We start from the raw sequence: 24,893 nt of genomic DNA, 5'->3' as shown, positions 1-24,893 counted from the left end.
AATACTCAAATAACATTATTTTTTTGTGCTGTAAAGATTACGTTACAGTTTTTAAGTGATTCTAAAATACATTTTCTGACTAGTAGGGCTGGTTCGGAATAATAACACATTTATAACGTAAAAAAAATATAATAGACTAAAAAAAATTAGGGACAATTGTGGGGGAATTCTGACAAGGTTGGGAGGCTGTTTAATTACACGGTAACATAAAAACTATAAAACACAACAAAACAACAGCAAAACCAAATCAAATTACATGTTATCATAAAAACTATCAAATAAAACAAAAACTATAAATCATTAACACAAAAACTATAAAAAATCAAGCTACACATTAGCATAAAAACTATCAAATACATTTTTTTAAAAAACTAGAAATCATTAATACAAAAACTATAAAAACAAATCAAATTACATGTTAACATAAAAACTATTTAAAAAACAAAACTATAAAAACAAATCAAATAACACGTTAACATAAAAAATATAAAATAAAACAAAATCTATAAATCATTAATACAAAAACTATGAAAACAAATCAAATAACATGTAAGAATAAAAACTATAAAATAAAACAAAAACTATAAATCATTAATACAAAAACCATAAAAACAAATCAAATTACACGTTAACATAAAAACTATAAAACAAAACAAAAAACTATAAAAACTAATCAAATTACACGTTAACATAAAAACTATCAAATAAAACAAAAACTATAAATCATTAATACAAAAATTATAAAAACAAATCAAATTACATGTTAACATAAAACCTAAAATAAAACAAAAACTATAAAAACAAATTAAACATAAGAACTACAAATCATTAATACAAAAACTATAAAAACAAATCAAATAACACGTTAGCATAAGATCTATAAAATAAAACAAAACTATAAATCATTAATACAAAAACTATAAAAACTAATCAAATTACACGTTAACATAAAAACTATTAAATAAATCAAAAACTATAAATCGTTAATACAAAAACTATAAAAACAAATCAAATTACACGTTAGCATAAAATCTATAAAATAAAACAAAAACTATAAATCATTAATACAAAAACTATAAAAACAAATCAAATTACATGTTAACATAAAAACTATTAAAAAAACAAAACTATAAAAACAAATCAAATTACACATTAACATAAAACTATCAAACAAAACAAAAAACTATACAAACTAATCAAATTACACATTAGCATAAAAACTATCAAATAAAACAAAAACTATAAATCATTGATACGAAAACTATAAAAACTAATCAAATTACACGTTTACATAAAAACTATAAAAACAAATCAAATTACATGTTCACATAAAAACTATAAAATAAAACAAAAACTACAAATACAAATCAATCATAAAAACCACAAATCAATAATACACAATCTATAAAAACAAATCAAAAAATTACACGTTAACATAAAAACTATACAAAAAAACAAAAACTATAAAAACAAATCAAAAACATAAAAACTATAAATCTTTAATACAAAAACTATAAAAACAAATCAAAAACATAACTATAGAACGTTAACATAAAAACTATAATACGTCAATAACAAAAACTACAACACGTTAACATAAAAACTATAATACATTAATTACAAAAACTATAACACATTAATAACAAAAACTGTGACACATTAATAACAAAAACTATATAACGTTAATAAAAAAAAACTAACACATTAATAACATAAAAGCTACAATACGTTAATAACAAAAAACCGTGATAGACAAAAAACAATAGTAGGTCAACTGAATGGGACAAGCTTGGGGGGATTTGGACGAGGTGGGGGCTGGTTATGAATAATAACACCTAAACATAAAATCTATAATAGCTAATCAAGTAAAATAAATTGCAGCACAAAAGTAACAAAAAAATGGGACAATTGTGGGGAAATTTTGACAAGGTTGGGACAAGGTTTAATAACACATTAACACCATTTTTTAAATTTTTTAAAAAAAAGCAAATACAAAACCTATAATATGTTGCGCAAACATTTGGGGGGGCTGGATGACATCACTAGTCAGAAAATGTATTCTAGAACACTTAAAGGGGAACTGCACTTTTTTTTGGAATGTTGCCTATCATTCACAATCATCATGAGAGACAAGAGGACAAACGTTTTTTGTATTCCAACTTAAACATCGTCTCGTTCTCGGTGGCAAGCTAGCCAGACAGTGTATGTATTGTAGTTTTAATAACAGGCATGACGGGCTGCGTGTATCATGATCGATATCAAGAGTAACGTTTTTCCAGTTTATTTGGGTAAGCACTCCATTTATGTCGAAAAAGCTTGTCTCCAAATTCCACATTTACAGCTTCGTGTCACTTTCACTTCACTTTCTCGGCTTCCGTCTGCTCTAATGTCTCACTCTTCCTTTGTGCTCGCTTCTACAAGCAGTAGTTCATCCTCTGTATATTCAGCTTCAAAAAGATAGGGTTGCGAATTGACATTTGTACAAAAATAGTCGTCTTTGTTGTTTGTTACCGAATCTGCCATGATTAGAAAAAACACAAGCGTTTGTTTCTGGAAGTATGAACACACATTTGTTGCCAGAAGTCGGAAGTGAGTTGCTATGAAAATAGAAATCAGTGCGCTGAAGAAATCAGTCCTGGAAATGACTAACATGATCAAAATATGGTAAATATTGAACATATTGTTATGAAGGTGTCTGTTACTACATTACATATATACTTGCAGTGTGTATATTGTACATATTACATATTGTTATGAAGATGTCTGTTACTACATTATATACATGCATTGTGTGTATTGTACATATTACATATTGTTATGAAGGTGTCTGTTACTACATTATATATATACTTGCAGTGTGTATATTGTACATATTACATATTGTTATGAAGGTGTCTGTTACTACATTATATATATACTTGCAGTGTGTATATTGTACATATTGTTATGAAGGCGTCTGTTACTACATTATATATATATATATATATATATATATATATATATATATATATATATATATATATATATATATATATATATATATATATATATATATATGTGTGTGTATATATATATATACTTGCAGTGTGTATATAAAAACATATTACATATTGTTATGAAGGTGTCTGTTACAACATTATATATACACTTGCAGTGTGCCTATTGTACATATTACATATTGTTATGAAGGTGTCTGTTACTACATTATATATATACTTGCAGTGTGTATATTGTACATATTACATATTGTTATGAAGGCATCTGTTACTACATTATATATATATATATATATATATATATATATATATATATATATATATATATATATATATATATATATATATATATATATATATACTTGCAGTGTGTATATAAAAACATATTACATATTGTTATGAAGATGTCTGTTATACATTATATATACACTTGCAGTGTGCCTATTGTACATATTACATATTGTTATGAAGGTGTCTGTTACTACATTATATATATACTTGCAGTGTGTATATTGTACATATTACATATTGTTATGAAGATGTCTGTTATACATTACATATACACTTGCAGTGTGTATATTGTACATATTACATATTGTTATGAAGGTGTCTGTTACAACATTATATATATACTTGCAGTGTGCCTATTGTACATATTACATATTGTTATGAAGGTGTCTGTTACTACATTATATATATACTTGCAGTGTGTATATTGTACATATTACATATTGTTATGAAGATGTCTGTTACTACATTATATATATATATATACTGTACTTGCAGTGTGTATATTGTACATATTACATATTGTTATGAAGGTGTCTGTTACTACATTATATATATACTTGCAGTGTGTATATTGTACATATTACATATGTTATGAAGGTGTCTGTTACTACATTATATATATACTTGCATTGTGTATATTGTACATATTACATATTGTTATGAAGATGTCTGTTACTACATTATATACATACTTGCTGTGTGTATATTGTACATATTATATATTTTTATGAAGGTGTCTGTTACTACATTATATATATATACTTGCAGTGTGTATATTGTACATATTACATATTGTTATGAAGGTGTCTGTTACTACATTATATATATACTTGCAGTGTGTATATTGTACATATTACATATTGTTATGAAGATGTCTGTTATACATTATATATACACTTGCAGTGTGTATATTGTACATATTACATATTGTTATGAAGGTGTCTGTTACAACATTATATATATACTTGCAGTGTGCCTATTGTACATATTACATATTGTTATGAAGGTGTCTGTTACTACATTATATATATACTTGCAGTGTGTATATTGTACATATTACATATTGTTATGAAGATGTCTGTTACTACATTATATGTATATACTGTACTTGCAGTGTGTATATTGTACATATTACATATTGTTATGAAGGTGTCTGTTACTACATTATATATATACTTGCAGTGTGTATATTGTACATATTACATATGTTATGAAGGTGTCTGTTACTACATTATATACATACTTGCATTGTGTATATTGTACATATTACATATTGTTATGAAGATGTCTGTTACTACATTATATACATACTTGCAGTGTGTATATTGTACATATTATATATTTTTATGAAGGTGTCTGTTACTACATTATATATATATACTTGCAGTGTGTATATTGTACATATTACATATTGTTATGAAGGTGTCTGTTACTACATTATATATATACTTGCAGTGTGTATATTGTACATATTACATATTGTTATGAAGATGTCTGTTATACATTATATATACACTTGCAGTGTGTATATTGTACATATTACATATTGTTATGAAGGTGTCTGTTACAACATTATATATATACTTGCAGTGTGCCTATTGTACATATTACATATTGTTATGAAGGTGTCTGTTACTACATTATACATATATACTGTACTTGCAGTGTGTATATTTTACATATTACATATTGTTATGAAGATGTCTGTTATACATTATATATATATACTGTACTTGCAGTGTGTATATTGTACATATTACATATGTTATGAAGGTGTCTGTTACTACATTATATATATACTTGCATTGTGTATATTGTACATATTACATATTGTTATGAAGATGTCTGTTACTACATTATATACATACTTGCAGTGTGTATATTGTACATATTATATATTTTTATGAAGGTGTCTGTTACTACATTATATATATATATACTTGCAGTGTGTATATTGTACATATTACATATTGTTATGAAGGTGTCTGTTACTACATTATATATATACTTGCAGTGTGTATATTGTACATATTACATATTGTTATGAAGATGTCTGTTACTACATTATATACATACTTGCAGTGTGTGTATTGTACATATTACATATTGTTATGAAGGTGTCTGTTACTACATTATATATATACTTGCAGTGTGTGTATTGTACATATTACATATTGTTATGAAGGTGTCTGTTACTACATTATATATATACTTGCAGTGTGTATATTGTACATATTACATATTGTTATGAAGGTGTCTGTTACTACATTATATATATACTTGCAGTGTGTATATTGTACATATTGTTATGAAGGCGTCTGTTACTACATTATATATATATGTGTATATATATATATACTTGCAGTGTGTATATAAAAACATATTACATATTGTTATGAAGGTGTCTGTTACAACATTATATATACACTTGCAGTGTGCCTATTGTACATATTACATATTGTTATGAAGGTGTCTGTTACTACATTATATATATATATATATATATATATATATATATATATATATATATATATATATATATATATATATATATATATATATATACTTGCAGTGTGTATATAAAAACATATTACATATTGTTATGAAGATGTCTGTTATACATTATATATACACTTGCAGTGTGCCTATTGTACATATTACATATTGTTATGAAGGTGTCTGTTACTACATTATATATATACTTGCAGTGTGTATATTGTACATATTACATATTGTTATGAAGATGTCTGTTACTACATTATATATATATATATATACTGTACTTGCAGTGTGTATATTGTACATATTACATATTGTTATGAAGGTGTCTGTTACTACATTATATATATACTTGCAGTGTGTATATTGTACATATTACATATGTTATGAAGGTGTCTGTTACTACATTATATACATACTTGCAGTGTGTATATTGTACATATTATATATTTTTATGAAGGTGTCTGTTACTACATTATATATATATACTTGCAGTGTGTATATTGTACATATTACATATTGTTATGAAGGTGTCTTTTACTACATTATATATATACTTGCAGTGTGTATATTGTACATATTACATATTGTTATGACGATGTCTGTTATACATTATATATACACTTGCAGTGTGTATATTGTACATATTACATATTGTTATGAAGGTGTCTGTTACAACATTATATATATACTTGCAGTGTGCCTATTGTACATATTACATATTGTTATGAAGGTGTCTGTTACTACATTATATATATACTTGCAGTGTGTATATTGTACATATTACATATTGTTATGAAGATGTCTGTTACTACATTATATATATATACTGTACTTGCAGTGTGTATATTGTACATATTACATATTGTTATGAAGGTGTCTGTTACTACATTATATATATACTTGCAGTGTGTATATTGTACATATTACATATGTTATGAAGGTGTCTGTTACTACATTATATATATACTTGCATTGTGTATATTGTACATATTACATATTGTTATGAAGATGTCTGTTACTACATTATATACATACTTGCAGTGTGTATATTGTACATATTATATATTTTTATGAAGGTGTCTGTTACTACATTATATATATATACTTGCAGTGTGTATATTGTACATATTACATATTGTTATGAAAGTGTCTGTTACTACATTATATATATACTTGCAGTGTGTATATTGTACATATTACATATTGTTATGAAGATGTCTGTTATACATTATATATACACTTGCAGTGTGTATATTGTACATATTACATATTGTTATGAAGGTGTCTGTTACAACATTATATATATACTTGCAGTGTGCCTATTGTACATATTACATATTGTTATGAAGGTGTCTGTTACTACATTATATATATATACTGTACTTGCAGTGTGTATATTTTACATATTACATATTGTTATGAAGATGTCTGTTATACATTATATATATATACTGTACTTGCAGTGTGTATATTGTACATATTACATATGTTATGAAGGTGTCTGTTACTACATTATATATATACTTGCATTGTGTATATTGTACATATTACATATTGTTATGAAGATGTCTGTTACTACATTATATACATACTTGCAGTGTGTATATTGTACATATTATATATTTTTATGAAGGTGTCTGTTACTACATTATGTATATATACTTGCAGTGTGTATATTGTACATATTACATATTGTTATGAAGGTGTCTGTTACTACATTATATATATACTTGCAGTGTGTATATTGTACATATTACATATTGTTATGAAGGTGTCTGTTATACATTATATATATACTTGCAGTGTGTATATTGTACATATTACATATTATGAAGGTGTCTGTTACTACATTATATATATATTTGCAGTGTGTATATTGTACATATTACATATTGTTATGAAGGTGTCTGTTACTATATTATATATATATATATATATATATATATATATATATATATATATATATATATATATATATATATATATATATATATATATATATATATATACTTGCAGTGTGTATATTGTACATATTACATATTGTTATGAAGGTGTCTGTTACTACATTATATATATACTTGCAGTGTGTATATTGTACATATTACATAATGTTATGAAGGTGTCTGTTACTACATTATATACATACTTGCAGTGTGTATATTGTACATATTACATATTGTTATGAAGGTGTCTGTTACTACATTATATACATACTTGCAGTGTGTATATTGTACATATTACATATTGTTATGAAGGTGTCTGTTACTACATTATATATATACTTGCAGTGTGTATATTGTACATATTACATAATGTTATGAAGGTGTCTGTTACTACATTATATATACTGTATACTTGCAGTGTGTATATTGTACATATTACATAATGTTATGAAGGTGTCTGTTACTACATTATATATATATATATATACTTGCAGTGTATATTGTACATATTACATATTGTTATGAAGGTGTCTGTTACTACATTATATATATACTGTACTTGCAGTGTGCCTATTGTACATATTACATATTGTTATGAAGGTGTCTGTTACTACATTATATATATACTTGCAGTGTGTATATTGTACATATTACATATTGTTATGAAGGTGTCTGTTACTACATTATATATATACTTGCAGTGTGTATATTGTACATATTACATATTGTTATGAAGGTGTCTGTTACTACATTATATACATACTTGCAGTGTGTATATTGTACATATTACATATTGTTATGAAGGTGTCTGTTACTACATTATATACATACTTGCAGTGTGTATATTGTACATATTACATATTGTTATGAAGGTGTCTGTTACTACATTATATACATACTTGCAGTGTGTATATTGTACATATTACATATTGTTATGAAGGTGTCTGTTACTACATTATATACATACTTGCAGTGTGTATATTGTACATATTACATATTGTTATGAAGGTGTCTGTTACTACATTATATACATACTTGCAGTGTGTATATTGTACATATTACATATTGTTATGAAGGTGTCTGTTACTACATTATATACATACTTGCAGTGTGTATATTGTACATATTACATATTGTTATGAAGGTGTCTGTTACTACATTATATACATACTTGCAGTGTGTATATTGTACATATTACATATTGTTATGAAGGTGTCTGTTACTACATTATATACATACTTGCAGTGTGTGTATTGTACATATTACATATTGTTATGAAGGTGTCTGTTACTACATTATATATATACTTGCAGTGTGTGTATTGTACATATTACATATTGTTATGAAGGTGTCTGTTACTACATTATATACATACTTGCAGTGTGTATATTGTACATATTACATATTGTCTCTCTGAAGGCTCCAATGGTGACTCTTATTAGACGCATCTTCCAAGCGTTTTTTTTTTAATTATCATCTTTAATATCTTAAAAATAAAAAAAAATAAAAATGTGTTTTTGTCTCTCAGAATGATTGTGAACGATAAGCAAAAAAAAAAAAAAAAAAGTGCAGTTCCCCTTTAAAAACTGTAACGGCCCAAACTAAATATTTAGGTAAGACATGAGTGACAGTGTTATTGTAATATTTGCAATGATGAGGGGGCTAACGTCCCGCTAGTACAGTAATACGCTAAGATAGCTAGTAATCATGGCTTCCTGTTCCGCCAAAATTAAAGTTTGCTTTGAAGTCATTCACATTTTGTACCAAGAAGATTCACGTTGAAGTGCAGACATGTTGAAGTCACTGACATCTAGTATCTACCATTCACATCTTGAAATAAATACTCAATTATGGAGCAGTTTAAAATCCCAAAGTATCACAAAATGTTTAGAAAAGTACATTAAATATAAAAAAAACAGCTGTCAGTATAATGTAGTAATAAACATATTATTAACATGTTATTATCTGTGTGTGGTTTCAATGATGACCATGAAAAAGTACATTAAAATATTAGAAACAGCTGTCAGTAAAATGTAGTAATAAACAGTTAGCACTTTGATGTACCTGGTGTACCTAATGAAGTGGCCAGGTTGTAATACTGTCATGTCTGATTGGCTCACATGCGGTCCAGACAAAGCCGTTGCCGTGGCAACACGGAATAGTCACGTCCAGTCCGGGTGTCTACAGAGAGACTTCATGAGCCGGCGAGAAGCAACTTCTGGCCATGGAGGGCGTGGCCTGCTGAGACAGGTGTGAGATTAGGGTGGGCGGGGGGGTGATACAGGTGTGGTGATGAGTGGACAGGTGATACAGATAAGGTGATGAGTGGACAGGTGATACAGATAAGGTGATGAGTGGACAGGTGATACAGGTGTGATGATGAGTGGACAGATGATACAGATGTGGTGATGAGTGGACAGGTGATACAAGTGTGGTGATGAGTGGACAGGTGATACAAGTGTGGTGATGAGTGGACAGGTGATACAGGTGTGATGATGAGTGAACAGGTGATACAGATGTGATGATGAGTGGACAGATGATACAAGTGTGGTGATGAGTGGACAGGTGATACAGGTGTGATGATGAGTGGACAGGTGATACAGGTGTGATGATGAGTGAACAGGTGATACAGATGTGATGATGAGTGGACAGGTGGTACAAGTGTGATGATGAGTGGACAGGTGATACAGGTGTGATGATGAGTGGACAGGTGGTACAAGTGTGATGATGAGTGGACAGGTGATACAAGTGTGATGATGAGTGGACAGGTGATACAAGTGTGATGATGAGTGGACAGGTGATACAGGTGTGATGATGAGTGGACAGGTGATACAGATGTGATGATGAGTGGACAGGTGATACAGGTGTGATGATAAGTGGACAGGTGATACAGGTGTGATGATGAGTGGACAGATGATACAAGTGTGGTGATGAGTGGACAGGTGATACAGGTGTGATGATGAGTGGACAGGTGGTACAAGTGTGATGATGAGTGGACAGGTGATACAGGTGTGATGATGAGTGGACAGGTGGTACAAGTGTGGTGATGAGTGGACAGGTGATACAGGTGTGATGATGAGTGGACAGGTGATACAGGTGTGATGATGAGTGGACAGGTGGTACAAGTGTGATGATGAGTGGACAGGTGATACAAGTGTGATGATGAGTGGACAGGTGATACAAGTGTGATGATGAGTGGACAGGTGATACAAGTGTGATGATGAGTGGACAGGTGATACAAGTGTGATGATGAGTGGACAGGTGATACAGGTGTGATGATGAGTGGACAGGTGATACAGATGTGGTGATGAGTGGACAGATGATACAGGTGTGATGATGAGTGGACAGGTGATACAGATGTGGTGATGAGTGGGCAGATGATACAGATGTGGTGATGAGTGGACAGGTGATACAAGTGTGATGATGACTGGACAGGTGATACAGATGTGGTGATGAGTGGACAGGTGTGACAGGTGTGATGATGAGTGGACAGGTGATACAGATGTGGTGATGAGTGGACAGGTGATACAGATGTGATGATGAGTGGACAGGTGATACAGGTGAGATGATGAGTGGACAGATGATACAAGTGTGGTGATGAGTGGACAGGTGATACAGATGTGGTGATGAGTGGACAGGTGATACAGATGTGGTGATGAGTGGACAGGTGATACAGATGTGGTGATGAGTGGACAGGTGATACAAGTGTGATGATGAGTGGACAGGTGATACAGATGTGGTGATGAGTGGACAGGTGATACAGATGTGATGATGAGTGGACAGGTGATACAGATGTGGTGATGAGTGGACAGATGATACAAGTGTGATGATGACTGGACAGGTGATGCAGATGTGGTGATGAGTGGACAGGTGATACAGGTGTGATGATGAGTGGACAGGTGATACAGGTGTGATGATGAGTGGACAGGTGATACAGGTGTGATGATGAGTGGACAGGTGATACAGATGTGGTGATGAGTGGACAGGTGATACAGGTGTGGTGATGAGCGGACAGGTGATACAAGTGTGGTGATGAGCGGACAGGTGATACAGGTGTGGTGATGAGCGGACAGGTGATACAGGTGTGGTGATGAGTGGACAGGTGATACAAGTGTGATGATGAGTGGACAGGTGATACCTTCACAGCTTGACTTTTATTAAAGTTGAAGTCTGGGTTCTTCAACACTAGCCCCGCCTTCCCCCGCACTTTTAGCGGACTTCTCACCTGCAGGCACAATCGGACAGGTAAGTAAGGACATCGAAAGGATCAAAGGTGTGTGTGTGTGTGTGTGTGTGTGTGTGTGTGTGTGTGTGTGTGTGTGTGTGTGTGTGTGTGTGTGTGTGTGTGTGTGTGTGTGTGTGTGTGTGTGTGTGTGTGTCACCTCCCGCAGGATAACGTTCTCTTTGCCGTGTTTTGGGGCTGCCGTGGCGACGGCGTGGGGGGAGATGTATCTTGCTGTCAGCTGATCAGATCGAGGTTTACGCTGCAAGCAGAGCACAGGAGAGTCTGCAATGTCGGCCATCTTTGTGGCATGAGGACCGAGGCCGTGCGAGTCACTGGCGTGCAGACCAAGGTCATGTCGGGCAGAGGAACCACGACAATTAGCAATTAGCGCTCTCGTTGTCAGCTAGTGATTATCGCCCTAGTTGTCAGATAGCACACACTCCTCGTCCGTGTGTTCACGAGTGCCGACGATTTGATAAAGAAGGTGAGAAGCACTAGTGAGGTCAGGAAAAAACTTAAAAGTCCACATGGCTCCCCCCTTTGTCCCGCAAGCTTTAGAGCAGGGGTCACCAACCTTTTTGAAACCAAGAGCTACTTCTTGGGTACTGATTAATGCGAAGGGCTACCAGTTTGATACACACTTAAATAAATTGCCAGAAATAGCCAATTTGCTCAATTTACCTTTAACTCTATGTTATTATTAATAATTAATGATATTTACACTTAATTGAACGGTTTAAAAGAGGAGAAAACACGAAAAAAATGACAATTCAATTTTGAAACATAGTTTATCTTCAATTTTGACTCTTTAAAATTCAAAATTCAACCGAAAAAAAGAGAAGAACAACTAGCTAATTCGAATCTTTTTGAAAAAATTAAAAAAATAATTTATGGAACATCATTAGTAATTTTTCCTGATTAGGATTAATTTTATAATTTTGATGACATGTTTTAAATAGGTTAAAATCCAATCTGCACTTTGTTAGAATATATAACAAATTGGACAAAGCTATATTCCTAACAAAGACAAATCATTATTTCTTATAGATTTTCCAGAACAAAAATTTTAAAATAAATTCAAAAGACTTTGAAATAAGATTTAAGTTTGATTGTACAGATTTTCTAGATTTGCCAGAATATTTTTTTTAAATTTTAATCATAATAAGTTTGAAGAAATATTTCACAAATATTCTTCGTCGAAAAAACAGAAGCTAAAATGAAGAATTAAATTAAAATGTATTTATTATTCTTTACAATAAAAAAAAAAAAATGTACTTGAACATTAATTTAAATTGTCAGGAAAGAAGAGGAAGGAATTTAAATGGTAAAAAGGTATATGTGTTTAAAAATCCTAAAATCATTTTTACGGTTGTATTTTTTCTCTAAAATTGTCTTTCTGAAAGTTATAAGAGGCAAAGTAAAAAAATTAATGAATTTATTTAAAAAAGTGAAGACCAAGTCTTTAAAATATTTTCTTGGATTTTCAAATTCTATTTGAGTTTTGTCTCTCTTAGAATTAAAAATGTCGAGCAAAGCGATTTAAATAAATAAATATAATATAATACATTTTATTTATTTACTATAGTAAATAAATAACATTTAAAAAATAGAGGCAGCTCACTGGTAAGTGCTGCTATTTGAGCTATTTTTAGAACAGGCCAGCGGGCTACTCATCTGGTCCTTACGGGCGACCTGGTGCCCGCGGGCACCGCGTTGGTGACCCCTGCTTTAGAGCATGTCATAGCATGAAAACAACGATTATGGTACCTTGATGAGTCCTCCAAACGAGCGGGAGCGCGGATGCTTTTTGGGGGCGTGGCCAGGCTCCTTGGTGGGCGTGGCGGCGGCGGTCTGCTTGACCAACTGCACACAGCCAGCAAACACACACACACACACACACACACACTGGTGTTACTTATTAGTGCACACGTACTAGGGATAAGCCATAAAACAATATCAATACGTATCGGGATAGACACATAAATAAGAAAGCGGAAGTACGGAAGCAAGGTTGGTTGCATGGACAAAGACGCTCTTGGTAACCGAGCAATGCGGGAAGGGATCACGTGACACGCTAACAGCCAATCAGGTAACGGTATCAACTATCAAGTGGGCTTGTCCGGCGCTTGATTCTCTGCATGGAGTGAGAAGACAAAGTCCAAATGAAGAAATTGTGGATCGAAGAGGACAGTTTTTGTATGTTTTCAAAGGGACCGTAGTCCGACTGATGTGGTCTGTCAATGATGCAAGGCAAGAGCGCTAACACCACACCACCTTAGCCGCGCTCACCCTTTAGAGCACAGCTGTAACTTCCTGCCACTAAACCTGCAGAAAATAGTTCTTCTCAGGTTTCTATGTTTACATTTTCACACTATTTTCTTACACTTTATGAAGCATTTCTTACATATTCCTTATTTTTGCACATTCATTTTAAGAGCTTATTGTTAAGTGTTTTTAATATTTTGTCGACATCGTTTGAGTGTTTTCCATGCGACATCTACCCGTACAATAATAATATTTAAATAATTACTGTATAACAACAATTCCTTTACATAGTTAAATAAGAATAACGGGGCAAATTAATGTTACACAGCCGTTATTTCCCACTACTAAACCTGCAGAAAATAGTTCTTCTCAAGTTTCCTTGTTTACATTTTCACACTTTTAAAGTTAAAGTTAAAGTTCCAGTGATTGTCACACGCACACTGGGTGTGGTGAAATGTGTCCTCTAGCGTTTGAACCAACCCCAGGTTCACCCCTTGGGAGGTGAGGGGAGCAGTGAGCAGCAGCGTGGGCCGTGCTCGGGAATAATTTGGTGATTTAACCCCCAATTCCAACCCTTGATGCTGAGTGCCAAGCAGGGAGACAATGGGTCCAATTTTTTGGAGTCTTTGGTATGACTCGGCCGGGGTTTGAACTCACAACCTCCCAGTCTCATGGCGGACACTCTAACCGCAAGGCCACTGAGCTGGTTTACACTTTCTTACACTTTATGAAGCATTTCTTACATATTCCTTATTTTTAAGAGCTTATTGTTAAGGGTTCAATGTGACTATTTTGTTGACATTGTTTGAGTGTTTTCCATGCGACATCTACCCATACAATAATAATATTTAACACAGCTATATTAACACAGAAAAAAGTGAAATAACTTAGTGGTTAACTGTAGGTCAATAATGCATGTCTTTCTCTCAGACAGACAGGGCTTTGCTGTCCGTTTCATCTGGGGCGCACACACACACACATATATGTATATATTTATATATATACACATATATATTTATCTACATACACACACACACACATATATATATATATATACTGTATATATATACACATACACATATACATATATATACTGTATATATTAGGGCTGCAACAACTAATCGATTAAATCGATTAAAATTGATTATAAAAATAGTTGCCGATTAATTTTGTCATCAATTCGTTGGATCTATGTTATGCGCATGCGCAGAGGCTTTAAAAAAATTTAAATTTTTTTTTTTTTTTTTTAATAAATCTTTATTTATAAACTGCAACATGTACAAACAGCTGAGAAACAATAATCAAAATAAGTATGGTGCCAGTATGCTGTTTTTTTTAAAATAAAATGCTGGAAAGGATAGAAATGTAGTTTGTTTCTTTTATCCGATTATTAATCGATTAATCGAAGTAATAATCGACAGATTAATCGATTATCAAATTAATCGTTAGTTGCAGCCCTAGTATATATATATATAAATAAGCCAGAATCAGGTGGGAAAAAACGCTAACAATACTTTAGAAAGTTAGCGCCCTCTAGTGATCGTTTAGAAGCTGAGTCCAACAACTTAAAAAAAAATAGCAAATCAAATAGAAGACAGACCTGTCGGACCAGTTTCTTCTTCTTGGCCGAGTCGGGCATGTTGTGGTGCACGTGTTGAAAGAGCTCCTTCAGCGCCTCCTCCGTGTATTGCTGGGCGGGGGACTGGCACTGCTCGGGACCAGCCGGGGTCGGGACCGCCGCCCTCTTGAGCGGCGGCGCCACCCGCTGCGAGGGCGGGTTGCTCACCGCCAACAGGTCCAGGTCGTCCTGGCAGCGTGTGAGATGGAAATCATGCAACCAACTAACTTGTCTCTTGTAATAAGTAGCAGACGTTAAAGTGTTTATTAGCATTTAGGGACCATATTTGCATTTCCTGTGATGGTTATTTGCACCAAAGTGGTCATTTTTATCATGTTGTTGTTAAATGTGCCCACTGAAATATTTAACCAAGTATTGAGAAAAATAACAATAATAAATAGAAACAACATACTTCTTTGGTGAAGGAAACATTAAATATAGTTACGGCTTCTTTTCTTATTAGTGTTCAAATATCTTTTTTCTTCATAATTTGCAATAGTTTGTGGGTTTTTTTTAACGATGAAGGCAAAAGGAGTGTTGCACGTCTAGTTTACGTGACACCTCACAAGTTCACTTCCTGCTGTTGACACCTGTGTCAAATATAGATATTTATCGCCCTGTTCCAAGAGAGCACATCCTGTAGGTTTAATGTGCACCATTAAATATCTTTGTTGCTCAGTCAGTTGTGTGTTTGTTTCATTTTAGATCGGGGGTATGTCCTTTCTGAAGGGGGAAAGACCTTAATGTCTCTTGATTTCATGTTAGCATTTAAGTCGGCAAGCCAGCCAACTTGTTTGCCGTATTTTTCGGAGTATAAGTCGCCGAAAATGCACAATAAAGAAGGAAAAAAACATATACAAGTCGCACTGGAGTATAAGTCGCATTTTTGGGGGAAATTTATTTGATAAAAGCCAACACCAAGAATAGACATTTGAAAGGCAATTTAAAATAAATAAAGAATAGTGAACAACAGGCTGAATAAGTGTACGTTATATGAGGCATAAATAACCAACTGCAGTGTTTCCCACACATTCATTTATTTGTGGCGGCCCGCCACGAAAGAATTACGTCCGCCACAAATAAAAATTAAAAATAAAATAAAAAAATTTTTTTTTTTGTGTCCTGTCCAGCTTCTCAGGCAAATCATATAGTTGATGTAGATGCCCATATAGGCTGTTCAGATTTACTTTACAAAATAGAAGTGTAGGATACTTCTCTTGTTGCCTTATTTGTATTTGACCACTACTGTTTTCTGTTTATTTGTTACTGACTGTGGCAGGACACCTCTGCCTCTGTTTCACTTTATGTTGCTGGTAAATAATATGGTTGTAGTAGTAGGCTAAAGTTAAATTATTTTGTATGCACTAAATAAAGGGGCAGAGCTTTAAGAGACATTTTAGCTTTTATATTTTATAAGATATATTTTTTGTAAGAACCACAATTAATAAATATATTTCAGTGAATAACTTATTGTTCAAATCTGTATATAAATATGGACATAAAGTGTTGTAATTATATTGTAAAATGGATGGATGGATGGACGTTTAAAAGAAAACTGTTATTATTAATTAGTAAGTATACATTTTTTGAGCCTTTTTAGAGAAAATAATTTCATTGTAGTAAATTATGCAAATTACTCGATGATGTCATGGTGACCACGCCCATAGCCACACCCCCACCGCCACAGGTATCTTGGCAGTTTATGGGAAACACTGAACTGAGAACGTGCCTGGTATGTTAACGTAACATATTATGGTAAGAGTCATTCAAATAACTATAACATATAGAACATGCTATACGTTTACCAAACAATCTGTCACTCCTAATCGCTAAATCCCATGAAATCTTATACGTCTAGTCTCTTACGTGAATGAGCTAAATAATAATATTTGATATTTTACGGTAATGTGTTAATAATTTCACACATAAGTCGCTCCTGAGTATAAGTCGCACCCCCGGCCAAACTATGAAAAAAACTGTGACTTATTGTCCGAAAAATACGGTATTGCGTAAATGAGCAGCATTAGTTAATCAAAGTACGGTCATGAATCTAGGTGTAATATGGTAATAATAAACAAGAGTTTTACCGCAGCTTATAATTAATACCATTTATCGATATATACCTATTAGCATGTATGATTTACAGTGGAACCTCCATTCAAGAACCCCTCTATTTGCAACCTTTTTGGTTTATGAACTATGAGATGGAGCCAAACGCACCTCTTTTGTGTTTGCTCGTATTGGCGGGATTGAGGAAAGTACCAAGTACGTTTTTAATTGTGATGAGAACAGACTTTTCTGGAAAAATATGCCAAAGCGGGCTTATTTCACAGCGGAACATACTTGCCAACCTTGAGACCTCCAATATCGGGAGGTGTGTGTGTGTGGGGGGGGGGGGGGCGTGGTTGGGGCGTGGGTAAGGGCGTGGTTAAGACGAGAGTATATTTACAGCTAGAATTCACCAAATCAAGTATTTCATATATATATATAATATATATATATATATATATTAGGGCTGCAACAACTAATCGATTAAAATCGATTATAAAAATAGTTGCCGGTTATTTTAGTCATCGATTCGTTGGATCTATGCTATGCGCATAGGCTTTAAATAAAAATAAAAAAATAAAAAAAAATTAAATAAACCTTTATTTATAAACTGCAACATGTACAAACAGCTGAGAAACAATAATCAAAATAAGTATGGTGCCAGTATGCTGTTTTTTTCCAATAAAATACTGGAAAGGATAGATATGTAGTTTGTCTCTTTTATCCGATTATTAATCGATTAATCAAAGGAATAATCGACAGATTAATCGATTATCAAATTAATCGTTAGTTGCAGCCCTAATATATATGAAATACTTGACTTTCAGTGAATTCTAGCTATATATATTTTATTTTATTTTATTATACATATACATAAAAGACATAATTGAATTTCTGCAGGCTATCCAGTAGGTGGCAGTATTGTCCTGTTTAAGAGTGTCACAACATTTCTGTTTATGGCAGACGAACTGCTTTACGGTAGACTAAACGTGACTGCTGTTGTTGTGTGTTGTTACCGCGTTGGGAGGACGTTAATGAAACTGCCTAACAATAAACCCACATAAGAAACCAAGAACTCTCTCTCCTTGTTGTGCACTCTACTCTCTAAAAGCCGTAGATGTTATGACGTCATTGGGCAGGCAAGCTGCTGGGAAAGCGGACGTGAGAACGGCTGTCCCCACTCAGTTCCGCATTGAACTGGAGGGGGCGTGGCCTCCAGCTCCGGCTGAATACCGGGAGTTTGTCGGGAGAAAATCTCTGCCGGGAGGTTGTCGGGAGAGGCGTTGGGACAATTCTCCCGCTAAAAACGTGAGGGTTGGCAAGTATGCAGCGGAAGAAAGAAATAGCATCTTTTCCAAGATCGCGCACATACACGCCGCCTCCCTTCTTTCCCTCTGTCTGCTCCTTTCAAAGTGGATTTTACTTTTTTAAATGTTTATTATGGTAGCAACATGGTTGTTGAAGTTAAGGACACACCTTCACTAAAATATGGACTTTTGTCCTGGGTGGAACCAATTATTTATATTTACGTTCTTTCTTAAGGACAAATTAGCTTCACTACACCAACTTTGCGATTTTTGAAGCCATTAAATGGAGGTTCCACTGCATTTCCTTCCTGCATTTAGAAAGGATTTTCAGGTTTTTCGGGGTCACCGACCTTGCTCCGCAGCACCGAGTTGGTCACGAAGTGTGCTCTGGCGTGTTCCCGCAGGTAGACCGGTGCCTGAGCGGCGAAAAAAACAGGGAACGTTACAGCGGCTGATGCACTTCCCACGACCTGCGCACGCCCGCTAAATCACCCGGAAGAGCTTCTGCGAGTGTCTGATGAGGAAGGCCATGCTGCTGTTGAGCGTCTTCAGCTTGTCTTTCAGGTCTTGGGCCGTCACCTGGAGCAGGGAACACCGGTTCAGTTCCACGCCAACCCCCACGGTCCGGTGAGAGACCGCCACAATGTATCCAACTTGGACAAGTGTCTTGCAAACATCATGATATTACAGAGCACAAAAATTAAGCCAGTAATCAAGGCTAGTGAGAAGTAGGGCTGCAACAACTAATCGATTAAATTTGATTATAAAAATAGTTGCCGATTAATTTAGTCATCGATTCGTTGGATCTATGCTATGCGCATGCGCAGAGGCTTTAAAAAATATATATATATATATTTAAATAAACCTTTATTTATAAACTGCAACGTGTACAAACAGCTGAGAAACAATAATCAAAATAAGTATGGTGCCAGTATGCTGTTTTTTTTCCATAAAATACTGGAAAGGACAGAAATGTAGTTTGTCTCTTTTATCCGATTATTAATCGATTAATCGAAGTAATAATCGTCAGATTAATCGATTATCAAATTAATCGTTAGTTGCAGCCCTAGTGAGAAGTAATGTAACAATGTCAAAAAAGATCAATTATTATTGCGTCAGGTTAATTTGTGTCTTTATTACTAAAACTTTTTGGACACGGAATTTGTTAACAGATTTTTTTCTACATTAAACTATGCTGACAATTTAGTTAACCGGATTATAAGGCGCACTGCCGATGAATGGTCTATTTTCAATCCTTTTTCATATATAAGGCGCATTAAAAGGAGTCATATTATTATTTTTTCCAAAATGTAAAAGACTTCCTTGTGGTGAAGTGAATTATATTTATATAGCGCTTTTCTGTAGTGACTCAAAGCGCTTTTTACATAGTGAAACCCAATATCTAAGTTACATTTACACCAGTGTGGGTGGCACTGGGAGCAGGTGGGTAAAGTGTCTTGCCCAAGGACACAACGGCAGTGACTAGGATGGCGGAAGCAGGGATCGAACCTGCAACCCTCGAGTTGTTGGCACGGCCACTCTACCAACCGAACTATACCGCCCTATGTGGTCTACATCAGTGGTCCCCACCCGTCCGTAAGCACACATGATTGTATTTTTTTATGACAAAAAAACAAACAAAAAAACCCACAAAGTGCTGCAAGGGATCCAGGGTATTTGTCCTGTTGTGTTTATGTTGTGTTACGGTGCGGATGTTCTCCCGAAATGTGTTTGTCATTCTTGTTTGGTGTGGGTTCACAGTGTGGCGCATATTTGTAACAGTGTTAAAGTTGTTTATACGTCCACCCTCAGTGTGACCTGTATGCCTGTTGACCAATTATGCATTGCATTCACTTGTGTGTGTGTGAAAAGCCGTAGATATTATGTGACTGGGCCGGCACGCAAAGGCAGTGCCTTTAAGGTTTATTGGCGCTCTGTACTTCTCCCTACGTCCGTGTACCACTCCGTACAGCGGCGTTTTAAAAAGTGATGGATGCAGATCTTTTACATATATCCATATTTAAGTGTTACTTCTTTCCCTCCATAATCGTATTACAAAATAGCTAGTATTCTTCCTTGTTTCTCTCTCTCTTAGTAAGGTGTCGGCCTTCTAGCAGTGGAATGTAGGGGGTAGAGATAACACAAGAAGTAGTCTAAACAATGAGGGTGGGGGCGAGGGACAGAGGGGAGAGGACAGCACTTCCGTGGGTTGGGAGAGAGACCGAGCTAGACCGGGCGAGGGAACGCTGGTGTACTAGATTGGTCTCAGGTTTGTCTTCAAAGCTTTGACAATAAACCACAAAATACCAACTACTGCCTGGTGTTCAATATAACCTCCAGCTTATTGCCATCAAAAGAATCTGGGAGAGACTAGCAATTTGAATTCCCCATTGGAGGAAGAGCTGGTCTACGCAACAAAAGTCATAAATATTACTTTTTGAAACAGATACCGATAATTTCCGACATGACATTTTAAAGCATTTATCGGCCGATAATATCGGACGTCTCTAAAAAAATTCGGTATCTTAGTTACCCACGCCGTAATGTGATTATTTATATGTTTAGATAGGGGTATGTCTATTCTTAATGGGGAAAGATGTTAATGACTCTCGTTTTCATGTTAGCATTTAATAAGCTAGCGAGCTGGTGCAGCATTTAATAAGCTAGCGAGCTGGCGCCATGAGTTTATCAAAGTGCAGTTATCAATCACGGGTTTTTTTACCAATCAAATTTAAAAAGATAATACTAACCGTCAGGAGTTTTACCGCAGTTATTAGGGGTGTGCGTCTTTGGCCACGTAATAATTCAATCCATATCTGATTACGAGGGTGAGGATTCGATTCAGAATCCAGCCTGGATTCGAACCGATTCTCGCAATGTGTTATTTGGTTCTAATGAAATGTCTTCAAAACAGGTCAGAAAGGCTCCTTCTGGTTGCATGGAGATGACTTAAACATTTTTTTTTTCCTTTTTCAATTGTTTTTAATAGGGATGTCCGATAATATCGGACTGCCGATATCGGCCGATAAATACTTTAAAATGTAATATCGGAAATTATTGGTATCGGTTTCAAATTTATCGGTATCGGTTTCAAAAAGTAAAATGTATGAGAGAGCGCCAATAAACCTTAAAGGCACTGCCTTTGCGTGCCGGCCAAGTCACATAATATCTACGGTTTTTTACACACACAAGTGAATGCAAGGCATACTTTGTCAACAGCCATACAGGTCACACTGAGGGTGGCCGTATAAACAACTTTAACACTGTTACAAATATGTGCCACACTGTGAACCCACACCAATCAAGAATGACAAACACATTTTGGGAGAACATCCGCACCGTAACACAACATAAACACAACAGAACAAATACCCAGAACCCCTTGCAGCACTAACTCTTCCGGGACGCTACAATATACACCCCCAGTTACCAGCTACCCCCTACCCCGCCCACCTCAACCTCCTCATGCTCTCTCAGTGAGAGCATGTCCCAAATTCCAAGCTGCTGTTTTGAGGCATGTTAAAACAAATAATGCACTTTGTGACTTCAATAATAAATATGGCAGTGCCATGTTGGCATTTTTTTCCATAACTTGAGTTGATTTATTTTGGAAAACCTTGTCACATTGTTTAATGCAGACCTGGGAATTCTGCGGCCCGCGGGCCGCATCCGGCCCTTTGTGCGTCCCTGTCCGGCCCGCGTGAGGCCAATTATAAATTACAAAATAAATTTAAAAAAGTATCTATGTCGAGTGTGCAATACAACGGTGCTGCTTTTGTTTTGAAAATCGTTATTTGTATTACTTCCGTATGGACGTATGCGTGTGCGTGGTTGTGAGTGAATGTGAACAGCTGCAATTACAAAATAAAGTTGAAAAAACATCTATGTCCTGCGCGCAATACAACTGTGCTGCTTTTATTTTGAAAAGTATTATTTATAGGCGTGTGTCCGTGTGTAACCTGCGAGTGAAGGTGCACATGCAGCGACAAGTGATGCACGGTTTACACCCGAGACGCTAAAAAGAGAAAAGTTGATGAAGAATGCCGTGTTTTCAACAAGACATGAACTGCAAAGCAACGTTCCCTCTAAGGTGCGTGCCTACGCAATTGCGCATTGCTCAAGCATCCGCTGCGCGCAGCAAGTATATGCCGCGCACCAAATCAAATCCCATCTGAATTCTAAACAAAATAAACATATTTATTCTATGGAATTTTGCAATGCAACTTTGAGTGACAGTGACAACAAGCGGCCCTAATGGTGTTCGTCAACACCGTTTACACCACCGTTCAATTGAACACCGTTCAATTATTGTAACGTCTATCGAGATGCTTCGAGGACAGGAATTATATCGATCACTTTATTGAGCAAAACTGTTTATATTCGGACATAACCACACCAAAAACATGAGTAAAACAATTCTATCTCGAAAAACTAGTCATTTTCTGCCGTACAAACCAGGCCAAAACCAACTTGTCATCTGTCACCAACACGCATAGCACTAAACCACTGGTGCGTTTATGGCCACACAAAAAGTCGGACAACTCAAACACCACACAAAGTTACGCTATGACTCCTCAGTCATACGTGTGCTTATTTTACTGTCATTTATTATTAATGTTAATTTATTTATATTAGTCATGGAATGCTGTTACACACACTATGTTGAAGTATTACTATTATTAATTATTATTATTATTATTATTATTATTATTTATCTTACGGTATATATCAAAAATAATATTGAGCAAAATTTAATTGAAATATTGTCGATGTGGCCCTCCAGCAGTGCTCGGGTAGCTCATGCGGCCCCCGGTAAAAATTAATTGCCCACCCCTGGTTTAATGCATTGTGGAGAATGCATATATGTTTAAGAGTTATTTCTTTATTCATAGCCATGTTTGAGCAGATAGTACTTTTCCTTTGTATATTCTACTAGTTTCTCTTGTCTTCAGAGGCCTGTTTAGTGTCTTAACCTTGGAATGTGAAATACAAACCCCACTCTCTTCCTTATCAGTGTTGCGAGGGGGAGAGATGGGGGCTTTCTTTGCGTGCAAGGAGTTGGCTTTTCCGTTTGAATGTCATATCGACTAGAGTAGCCGATATGAATGTAATGCTCTAGGTCATGGGTGTCAAACTCTGGCCCGCGGGCCAAATTTGGCCCGCCGTGTAATTTCATTTGGCCCTTGAGGCAATATCAAATTAACATTAGATCTGGCCCGCCGGTATTATAAAGCGGCGGTGCCGCTGAAACACCACATTCGCCGCTAATACTCATACTTGCCAACCGTCCCGATTTTCCCGGGAGACTCCCGAATTTCAGTGCCCCTCCCGAAAATCTCCCGGGGCAACCATTCTCCCGAATTTCTCCCGATTTCCACCCGGATAACATTATTGGGGGCGTGCCTTAAAGGCACTGCCTTTAGCGTCCTCTACAACCTGTCGTCACGTCCGCGTTTCCTCCATACAAACAGCGTTCCGGCCCAGCCACTTAATATATGCGGCTTTTACACACACGAGTGAATGCAAGGCATACTTGATCAACAGCCATACAGGTCACACTGAGGGTGACCGTATAAACAACTTTAACACTGTTACAAATATGCGCCACACTTTGAACCCACTCCAAACAAGAATGACAAACACATTTCGGGAGAACATCCACACCGTAACACAACATAAACACAACAGAACAAATAC

The 24,893-nt window shown here is 34.7% G+C and overlaps 1 protein-coding gene across 5 annotated transcripts in view; it reads right to left on the bottom strand.

The window, feature by feature from the left end:
- The window catches only part of arhgap19 (Rho GTPase activating protein 19), a 33,327-nt gene that overhangs the window by 434 nt on the left and 8,000 nt on the right, over positions 1-24,893 (bottom strand). Inside the window, exons 6-12 of one of the 5 annotated variants that reach the window (XR_009821762.1) lie at positions 19,689-19,775; positions 19,547-19,612; positions 15,823-16,029; positions 13,725-13,820; positions 12,115-12,216; positions 11,871-11,957; positions 9,797-9,973 (exon numbers count right to left, since the gene is read on the bottom strand). Coding sequence is in view for 2 of the 5 variants with exons in the window: in XM_062026016.1 (XP_061882000.1) it covers positions 9,914-9,973; positions 11,871-11,957; positions 12,115-12,216; positions 13,725-13,820; positions 15,823-16,029; positions 19,547-19,612; positions 19,689-19,775 (705 nt within the window). In the remaining 3 variants the exon portion in view is untranslated. Of the gene's footprint in view, positions 1-9,681; positions 9,974-11,870; positions 11,958-12,114; positions 12,217-13,724; positions 13,821-15,822; positions 16,030-19,546; positions 19,613-19,688; positions 19,776-24,893 lie in introns of those variants that run through there. The other 4 variants (XR_009821763.1, XR_009821764.1, XM_062026016.1 and 1 more) reach the window with 4 other exon arrangements.

This window comes from Entelurus aequoreus, linkage group LG18 (assembly GCF_033978785.1).
Source record: "Entelurus aequoreus isolate RoL-2023_Sb linkage group LG18, RoL_Eaeq_v1.1, whole genome shotgun sequence".
Lineage (NCBI taxonomy): Eukaryota > Metazoa > Chordata > Actinopteri > Syngnathiformes > Syngnathidae > Entelurus > Entelurus aequoreus.
The sequence above is the reverse complement of the archived record's forward strand: the minus strand, read 5'-3'. Positions and strand labels throughout refer to the sequence as shown.